Here is a 10,498-nt window from a genome sequence, read left to right as displayed (position 1 = left end):
GAGATGGATTGTCCAGATCTTAACCACATTGAGAATCGTTGGGATGTGCTGTAGAAGGCTTTGCTGCCAATGAAGACATGTGACCTTTTTCTTTGGCGGTGACTTTTTGTAACTTGTTGTTAGGGCAGTGTATTTTCCCCTTAATAAGCCTTTTTTTTTTTCCTCTCCAAGCAATCAGCATGATTCCGTGTATAAATGGCCGAGAGTACCACTTCGTCAACCAGATGCTGAGCTGGAATGACGCCCGGCGGTTCTGCAGGGAGTTCTACACTGACCTGGCCACAGTGAGCAGTCTGGAGGAGGCAGGCGGACTGCACAGACCGGATAACCACTCTGGCCCGGCCTGGATCGGACTGTTCCAAGACACCGATATATCCACATGGAGATGGTCAACTACCGACACCAGCATCGGAGCTTTCCTGAACTGGTACCCAGGCTACCCCAGTGGATCAGACACATGTGTCTTAACTACGACTGATGGAAAATGGATTAACCATATCTGCTCCCATGCTCATTATTTTGTTTGTTACACAGGTGAGACATAATTCTTGTCTTTATGTTGTATATATTTTCCCCCTTTAGCAACAATACAGGATGAAGATGAACCAAAACAAAGACATTTCTGTGGGTGCTGTCCTGAGAACCCATATTAATCTATGGACACTCACGCCAATCAGATAATTCCTCAAGGAAGCACAGTGGGTTCAGGAAGTATTCACACTCCACTTTTAATTCTTGTTTTTAGTAGTCGAGGAGTGGCCCTGCTGCTGAACATCAGTTAATAACATCTCAGGAAGAAGTCCTATTGATCGTATTTTTGACAATATCTTGACACAAACTGAAAGGAAATAAAGGAATTAACTAAAACCAACTTTGCTAAGTTGTTGTTTTTTCCCCTCAACAGCTGGACCTCACAAATCAAAGCAATACCATCCCATCACCTCTCCTACACGGAGCTGGGCCAGTGCTCGAGATTACTGCAGAACACACCACACAGACCTGGCAGTGATCGAGAGCTCCAATGAAAGCAGCCAGGTGACTGCTCTCGGTATACACTTTTGGATCGGCCTGTACCGACTGTCAGGGCCAGTGTGGAGGTGGTCTGACGGAACCAGCCTGACCTTCTCAAACTGGGGGGGGAGTGGAGACAAGATGGGCTGTGCGGCGGAGGACTCAGCCCATCTGTGGAACCCGCAGAACTGTGACCAGGAACTGCCCTTCTTCTGTCATGGAGGTAATGTCTCCTCCCACTAACTCCTCCCATTGGTCCTTTAGCTGTTTTATAGGCATATTTAGCACACTCGAGTCCATATTTATGTTTTTATGCATAATTAAGCAAATCGCCATGTAGAAGTTTTGACTTTTTATATTATTTTCTTGTTAAGTAGAAATAACAAAACAGCCCTCAAAGCTAGCCACTGGCACGTAGCATGCAGCTAACATTAGGATTATGGCTAGCTAAGGAAGTTTTTAATTTTCAGGTTTTGTCTGTGATTATATGAATGTATTTTCCTGGTAATGAGAAACCTGGATTCTCTGGCTGGGATTCTCCAACAGTAACCAGGATTTAACAGTATGCACTCTTTCCCCGTTATACGCAACTTCCCATTTCTTGCATGTCAATCGTAAGCAAACAAGGCAGCGGCGAGTCTGAAGAGCTCCTATTTCTGGAGTCAAGAGGAGATTGAGTTTTTATTTTATTTTATCCCTGAAATGACTAAAAGTGGAGAACATCTTAGATGGAAGTAACACCGTCACACTGTTCACCAGCTCTGTTCACAATGGAACGCCAAAAGCCAAAATAAAACCTAGAAGCTATCAGTGAACTCCATCGCCATCGGCTTTGAATTTCCCAGAGCAAGTGCAGTGATCCACGTTGGTGCAAAGACATGACGAGGGAACAAATTACCCACAATCTGCAGCCGGCACTGTCTGCCAAAGCTCAGGATGTAGTGGATGAGCAAAACATTTGGCTTAAAATGGTCATTCAATACAATAAACCCCGCATTTGTCGAAGACTCATGGTTTTAATATTTACGCCATATGGTGCTCAAAAAGCCAGGATCCTTTATTTGATTAAGTTTCAAGATTCCTCAGCTACATATAAACACCATATTCCCCAAACTGCCTTAACCGGGACAATCGATCATGGACACACTCTATGGTAATCATTCAGGTCCCACTAGAAAGTACAATATAAGCCAAAACATCTACAGTAGCTAGTGATGATCAAGAGAAAAGGAGGGCAAAGGCAAATAACGTCAGAAGGGCGACTGGCCTTGTGCTTGGTATGCTTATTTGCAATGCAAATGATTATGATTGCATTCACTGCCATGTTTGACATGGACAGACCATGTGTTTCTGTGAGGGCATTGAGGTCCATAAATCAGGAGGGCTCAATTCAAAATTCAAGTTGAAGTCAATATAAAATGGACATATTATGCAAAATTAACTATTTTGGAGAAATCCTCGGACAAAGCTGTTGAATGTAGCAGTTTCTTCTTCTACAGTGTCGGTGCCTCGTTCAGTACTTCCTGATTACACATTGTTCAAACCCCGAAAACTGTCCTCCACATTTTAAAGCCCATAATCCAACATGATCAATGTTGAGCCGTTCTGTGCTTGAAGTGTGTTACTAATCACGCCTTATGCCTAACATGGAAGTTATTTTTTAAGAAAATGATTCCTATAGCGGCCAGCAGGAGGAGCCCCAGTCAAGAATTTCACCAACTCTTTCACCTGCATTTCCTTGTTACTGATTCATTTTTACAGACATATTTTCAATTTATAAAACACAAAATGTCAAAGCTGAGGCTCCCAAAATGTGTTTTTTAATTCTATTTGTAGGCTCCATGCATGTCCACTTTAACTGATGTGGGTATTCCCCTCTTCAGCAAATCTTCTCACATCTGCCTCAATGAAACCATGAGTGTCCTTATTCTCTGTATCATGTTTGTTTGTGCAGTAGTGAGAAAGAAGCCTCATTTTGTCAGGATAAAGTTCAGCAGTGGATTGGACATGACCGATCCAAGCAACTACAGGAAGATGCTTCAACAGGCAAGTTACTATAACAACACTGGTTTAGGTCAATTACTTGATTATTTCATTTTGTGATTTCAGTGTATGTTTACCTTTGAATAGGTTGAGCAACAAGTCAAACAGATGGGACTATCCGATGTCGGCGTCACCCTGAAATCTCTTCCAGAGAAGCAGAAGTAACTGAAATATGAATTAAAGCACATTATGATACATTAAGACATAGTTTACACAATTATATTTTGGAATTTACCCAGCTTTCTTTGAGTTTTTAGTTTGTGATGTTTATAGTTTCACGTCCTTTTTGGACACTGACAGGAAGTGACGTAAATAGAGGCAAACTATTTAAAAATGTTGCCAAGTCAATGGGAAATAAGTCAAACTGCGATGGAACTTCACCCCATCTACAGTGGGAACCAGATGTTTACCCACTCTTGATAAGATACATTTGCATTTTTTTTCTCAGTGTTTGACATTAAACCAGGATTAACTTTTACTTTTTTAGGTCAATTAGATAAAATAAATAAAAAATATATTTGCTAAATGTCAGAAGAATGAGAGATATAATCTTTTTACAGAGCACAATTCTGGTTCATTCTTGGATACAAGTTCAAGACGCCTGAAGGTGCCAGGTTCAGTGGTTCAAACAATTATATGCAAGTATAAAAAAGATGGATATTTCAAATGTCCAGTCATCACACAGATCAGAAAGAAGGCGGGTTCTGTGTCCCAGAGATGAACGTGCTGTGTCTGAAATGTGAATATCAACCCAAGAACAAATGCAAAAGACCTGGTGAAAATGCTGAACCTGGTAAGAGTTTGTCATTATCCAGAGTGAAACATGTACTGTACCGACATTGGCTGAGAGGGAACTCTTAGGAAGAAGCTCTGACTCCAAAAGAAACATCAAAAAAGCCAGAATCTAATGGATGATGCAAATAAAGTTTCCGAGGCACAGAGATAGAGTTTCTTTTTTGAATACAACAGAAACTCTATCCAGTTGTGCCTTGGAAGCTTTGTTTGCTTCATCCATTAGATTCTGTCCGTTTCTGCCAAAGAGCACCTGGTACTACTACACACGATCGAGAGCCAGTGAGCCCCTCCGGCCTCCTCCTCATGAATAAAGCCAGACTGGAGTTTGCAAATGCACATAAGGATAAAGAATTTAATTTTGGAGACATATCCTGTGGTCTGACAAAAAAACAAGGAGAAAAAGCCTGAGAACACCAACCCAACTGTGAAATACGGGGGGGGGGGGGCAGCATCATGCTGTGGGGTTGTTTTGCTGTGGGAGGGACTGGTGCACTTCACTAAATAGATGACATCGTGAAGAAAGAACAATATGTGGATATATTGGAGCAGCATCTCGAGACATCAGTCAGAAAGTTAAAGCTTGGTCGCAGATGGATCTTCCAAATGGACAATGACCCAAAGCAAACTGCCAAACTGGTTACAACGTACCTTACAGATAACACAGTCCTGTTGAAAATAAGTTGAGTTAAGTTATACTTTATTTATCCCTGTAGGGAAATTCATTCTCTGCATTTGACCCATTCTCGATGCCTAGGAGTAGTGAGCTAGGGCGCTCGGGGACTCATCTCCGGATGTGGAGCCAGGCTATTAGTCAGAGCCACCTGGCCCGAGGATTAACCTATTGTACATGTTTTTTTAGTGGTAGGGAGGGGAAGAAACCAGAGTACCCGTAGGAAACCTACGCAGACACGGGTAGAACATGCAAACTCTACACAGAAAGGCCCCGTCCCTGGTGGGAATCAAACCTGAACCTTCTAGCTGTGAAGCACGAGCGCTAACCACTGGGCTACCGTGTTGCCCTAAAATGTATGGGCAGAGCTGAAAAGGCATAGGCACGTAAGGTGGCCTACACATGTGTCTCAGTTACACCAGTTCTATTTGGAAGGATGGACCAAAACTCCTGCCAACTATTGTGAGAAGCTTGTGGAAGGAAATCCAAAACATTTGACCCAAGTTAAACAGTTTAAAGGCAATGATACCAAATATTAATGAGATGTTCAGTATGTAAACTATAGGATTTATAAAAAGTAATATAAAACCGTGTTGAAAATTCTATCTCTCATTCTTCTGGCATTTAGCAAATAGAAATCATTTAGAAAATTCTAATTGACCTAAAAAAACAAACAGTTAAAGTTAATTCTGGTTTCATGTCAGACTGGGAGAAAAAAATTAAAAATGACTTCTTCGCCAACATTATTTAGTTTAGATTAAAAATGTTATCCATCAAAATAAGTCATGTTTTCAAAAGCATTAAAACATATGCACTTTAATTTGTTTAATTGTTGTGGTCTACAGCTCCTCTTTTTAGGCTTAAAGGCGCACTATGTAATTTTTTTATGTCAAAATAAAGTTGATATTCATACGTATTTGACCTTTCAGTGACCTAGCGGATGCTTGGGTGGTTTGCCTAGCGTCTTTTCTTACCATCCCGATGGCCTGTAGGACGCTCCAATGGTCAATTGTTTTTTAGGTTTTCACTGCTGATTGAACATGGTTACATATGCATTCCATTACGAACACCTACCAGAAACCCTAAAAAAAACTGAAATAAAATACATCCTGAAGCATCATAGGAGCCACGGGGATGGAAAGCAAATGCGCTAAGCTATCCACCCATACAGCCACTGGGTCACTGAAAAGTCATGTACTAATATCAACTAATTTTCCCCACATAAAAAGTTCCTTAATGCACCTTTAACTATTGTCTTTTTGCATCAGTGGATTGAGAGAAACACATCTTCGATTCTCTGCATTTACCTGCAGAATTGACTATAAAGAAATACTAATGCGCCTCATTCAAACAAGTGGAGTTAAAACAAAACACTTACGAAGTAGTTGGAGCATGATTAAAAGCTAACATTAGGTCTCAAAAACATGCATGTTTATACATATGGGGAGGTCAATGTAAAAACTGTTGCAGCAGTAATAAAGAGTTATGTAGGTGCCTAGAGTGTGATGTTTAACCCAGTTTACTGTGTCCCACTGACCTGGCTTTGATCTGCTCCTGTTTTACTGCTGCGCCTCATGTGAGTCAACATTAACACTGAACTCTGGGCCTAAACGATTAGTGTTGCTTAGTTTTCCTGATTCTGATTCATGTAATACAGCTAGTTGGATATGTTCTGTGCATCTTGTACTCAGAGGGGTATACTACAAAGCTGGGTTAGCGGGTTAAGTTTAGCGTAAACCCTGGCTTTGGCGATACTGCAAAGCTAAATGACTTTGTAGCAGGGTAGATCTCCATGGAAACACCTGCGCCTTTAGCCCAAAACTTGCTCTGGAGCAGGTTTTGTTCCAGCTTAGATTAGAAAACTCTGCGGTGTTTGGAGGGAACGGCGAGCATAGAGGGAAGAGAAGGGAGCACCTCGAGCAGCGGCGAGAAAAGTCTTTTATTTGAAAGCGCACATGGATTTTAAAAAGTAGCGACATCGTGCTGTAACTCTTATGTGGCTGACGCAGATTGTAGACGACGACATGTAAAGGCTTAAAGGCCTTTCTTTTTCACATACTATGAGTGGTGCATTTAAAGGGACTATACAGAGTAGAAAAATGTTAAAATGATGAATTTCCTCCCCCTACATGTTCCAGCCATGTCCTAATGTGTAGAATGAACTCAGACCTGTTCACCACAACTGCCTCTAAAATCCTGCACTGTCACTCAAAAAGGTGTTAATTCGGGTCCGAAGTGTCGTTATGCACGAGCTTAATATAGAAGCTGCAGTTACATGTATGACCTGAGGTGGCAGTAGTGATTATAACATGTCTAAAATGCATCTAGCCCCTTTAAGTTGCAATAAAGATTGTTACCAAGTGTGAACATACTCCTCATGTGCTGCTTGGTTCAGACACTCTGTATAATATATTGGTTTGTGTCTCTTCCGTGATTGGCCGCTTGGTGCTGACTCCTCCTGTTTCACATGAACGTGCACACAAATCCTGAAGCCTCTCGACTGGAGCTGACAGCCTATATTGGCCAGTGTAACACCTCATTTGAAAGCTAAGACCTACAAAACTGACCAGAAATGTTTTGTCTCCACATTTTTTTTCTTGATTTTGTCTCTTTTTTTGTCATGTTTTGTCTGTTTATCTCAGGGGTCTCCAACTAATTTGGACTGGGGGCCAAAAATGCGAACACAGTGTTGGTCGGGGGCCGCAACAGACAAAGCATTTTATATTAAGTCAATTATGATTTAGCAACTTTTTATTGTTTGCTGTAATATAACTTAAAATAGACTGTACATTACCTATCTGCACATTTTTCCCAATCAGCCAAACATTTGCTTCTAAATTTGAAATTACAGACTTAGACAATTAGTTTTTTTGTAATGAATCCCATTTTGGTTCAGGGCATCAGTGATCTTTCAGGAGTCAGGTCCAGTTTCTGTCTGTGAGCCTGTTAAAGAAATGCAAACTGTACAAAAAATGTCATTTTAATTTAGTGTAGAAAAGCCCAACCAGGGACTGAAACTGATTATGAGCACTAGCAAAAACATCAGCTTCAAACTTATTTTGTACTGTGTTCATTTTCAATGACCCTAAATACATCCATGAATGTGTCGACTCGGACACTGTCCAATCCATCCACCTCATGTAAATAATGTGGAGTCACTGACCTCAGGCCTTGAACTGATGGGGCTTATATTTTTTACTGTCAATGTTGCTGTAATTATTTGCAGTATTTTAATACATTTCCATATTCTCTATTTTTAATGTAACTATGGATCATGTGTTCACATGTGTCCTTAATAAAGATTAAATTCATTGACATGATAATGTAGCTCAGAGAGAGAGATGGAGAGAAAAGGCTCCTCACTTTACTGTTGTGACGCTTTTAAACACTAATACAATGTGTTCCCTTTGCAATATCCTAAAGGTAAATATGGTAAAGGTGCTTTTTGTCCTGCTGCAGAGCTGTAACTTTTCCAGCACAAGTTTAGCTGAACAACTGAAGTTTCTCCCTCGCGTTCTGACGTCTCCACCTGTTTCAGAAGCTCCTCTCTCTCAGTCGCTGCTTTTAGTCCATTTCTCTGTTGAAAAAAGTTGATAAGGGAAAAAAGTTGATAAGTCCGCATCTCCCTTCCCCTGTCTGATGTTGACATTCTCGCATCCGCAACAGAATTGGCGCTACCGCGCAGTGCCTCATGGGAAATGTGGTTCTAACGCGTTTATTGCAATTTACCGGCGGGCCGCATATAATATAAATAGTAATTATCTCGCGGGCCGCAAAAAAAATACCCCGCGGGCCGCATTTGGCCCCCGGGCCGCATGTCTGAGACACCTGGTTTATCTCTGGGAGGCTATTCTGACACTCTGCAAACAAATGCAAGCAGAAACTTTCCAAAAACTCACAAGTTAAATGGATTTAAGAATTTTGAAGCTGCTATCACACAAGGGCTTCTATGGTAAAATATAACTTGACCTGTTAAGATTTTTTTGATTGAAATAGCTTTTGATTTCAGTAAATATGACCTCCTAATGTTACAAATTCAACAAATGACCATTTTCAGTTAATTACAAGCTTTAAAATGTATTGAAACGATGAGTTGCATAATAATTTGGAATAGTAGATTTTGAGTTTTTTACTATATTTATTTTTGAATAAAATACTGTTATCACTGGAAGGTAATTTCAATCCCATTCATATTATCATCTAACAGTTAAAGAGAGAAAAATGTAATTGGCATATTAATTTGGAACGCGGCGTACACATAAACACTTGTGTTTGTGTGTCCAATATGAAGCTAGAGGCAACACAGTCCGAATTATGCGTGGACGGACTTTTCTGGATCCAGTCAGAGCACATGCTACACACCAACCCCGCCTATAAAAACGTACTGTCCACCTTAACACCCGGCATTTCCTGTTGAAACTGGAGCCGGCGTTCGAATCTCGCTGTGTTCCCGGGCAACAGTTCAGCCGACAATATTAAAACAATAGACAAACAGCAGACTCGGACTGTGTGACCGCCGCATCCAGGCCTCATGTTCCTGACACTCCTGCCACAATCCGGAGCCTACAGTAAGTTTATTAACAGACCTATTGGCTCTTACTTTTATGGTAACTCACGGCTGCTGTTAGCCACAGTGTGTTAGACTCACACATGAATGTAACCACAGTGATAGCTCTGTACAGTGTGAACAGTGTGGTTTGGACATCTGACTGTAAAAGACTAGAAAGCTTGAAAGTGGGCAGTTGGCAGTGGTTTGGCAGGCCATTTATAAATGTAGGCTTTTGAACAGCACTTTACTTATTATTAGGCACTCTTCTGCTTGTTCTGACTCTGTTTGTCTGATCTCGTTTTGCTGTGTTATCGTATTTACAATGTGTTATTGTTCTTCTCATGTTTTTAAAGTTTAAACTCTATCTTTGCATGTTTTAAATGGGGCAGCTGCACTTTGAAATAATTGTGCTTCTTTCCAAAGTGTTCATATACTGCAAATGGCAAAGAAGATGAACTGAGGTGTCTTGCCCAAGGATACAAAGGCAGTATGCGTGGGGGGGAGCTGTCTTTGGCAGTGTCACCAATCGAGCCCCAGCCAAAAGTCCAAAAAGAGAAAAAGTCTAAAGCGCTGAGGAAGTTCACGTTAGCGCTCGTGCTTCACAGCATTAAAGGCTCTATACCGGATTTTTCATTTCAAACCACTAAACTGAAATGTTGGTGGGGGTAAAAACTCATTCCGAATCTTCCTAACATATTTGCAGCACCCCAATTCTTCACAGGGGCATGTTTATAGACACTGGCAGGGTCACTTTTCAGGGTCACTTTCACAAGAATGCTAGAAAACTAGCCTGCCAGTTCATGAAACTGATACAAAAGCTTAATACACAAGGACTGCAAGGACTGAAGGTTTGGAAACACTGATGCTTTTTATTGTGTTTTAATTTACCGTCCAATTAGTTGATTGTTGGCGATTTTATCATTCTTACCATCTCTATGCGGATGATATTCAACTGTACTTTACGTTAAGGAGCCAGAGATGCACAGACTGTCAGAGTTAATGGATTATCGTGGCTTTGTGAAAACTGCCTTCAGCTTAATTCTACACTGCGTTCCAAATTATTATGCAAATTGTATTTTTGTGTCAAAAAGGTTAAAAAAATAATAATAATAATAATGAAACTCATGGATGGTATTGTGTCTCGGGGCTCTATGAATCACTGACATTAATCTCAGAGACCTGGGATGATTAGTTTTCAGGTTAAGGCCAGTTAAGGGAAAAACTACTGAAAAAGGGTGTTCCACTTTATTAAGCAGATCATCATTTTCAAGCTATATGGTAAAGATATAGGTTCTTTCTGCTGATGAAAGGCGTGAAATAGTTGAATACCTTGGTCTAGGTATGAAAACCTTCGATATTTCATGAAAGATTAAGCGTAATCATCGAACTGATCAGAGATTTGTGGCTGATTCAGAGCACACTCGGGTTTG

At 40.7% G+C, this 10,498-nt stretch overlaps 1 protein-coding gene across 1 annotated transcript in view; it reads left to right on the top strand.

Annotated features, from left to right (window-relative positions):
- Positions 1-1,140: 1,140 nt before the first annotated feature.
- Positions 1,141-10,498, top strand: part of trpm2 (transient receptor potential cation channel, subfamily M, member 2) — a 69,063-nt gene continuing 59,705 nt past the window's right edge. Inside the window, exon 1 of the mRNA XM_079562832.1 lies at positions 1,141-1,234. Coding sequence (XP_079418958.1) covers positions 1,229-1,234 — 6 coding nt within the window. The 5' untranslated portion in view covers positions 1,141-1,228. The remainder of the gene's footprint in view (positions 1,235-10,498) is intronic.

Source organism: Gobius niger (assembly GCF_951799975.1).
Source record: "Gobius niger genome assembly, chromosome: 9".
In the NCBI taxonomy this organism is placed as follows: domain Eukaryota; kingdom Metazoa; phylum Chordata; class Actinopteri; order Gobiiformes; family Gobiidae; genus Gobius; species Gobius niger.
The sequence above is the reverse complement of the archived record's forward strand: the minus strand, read 5'-3'. Positions and strand labels throughout refer to the sequence as shown.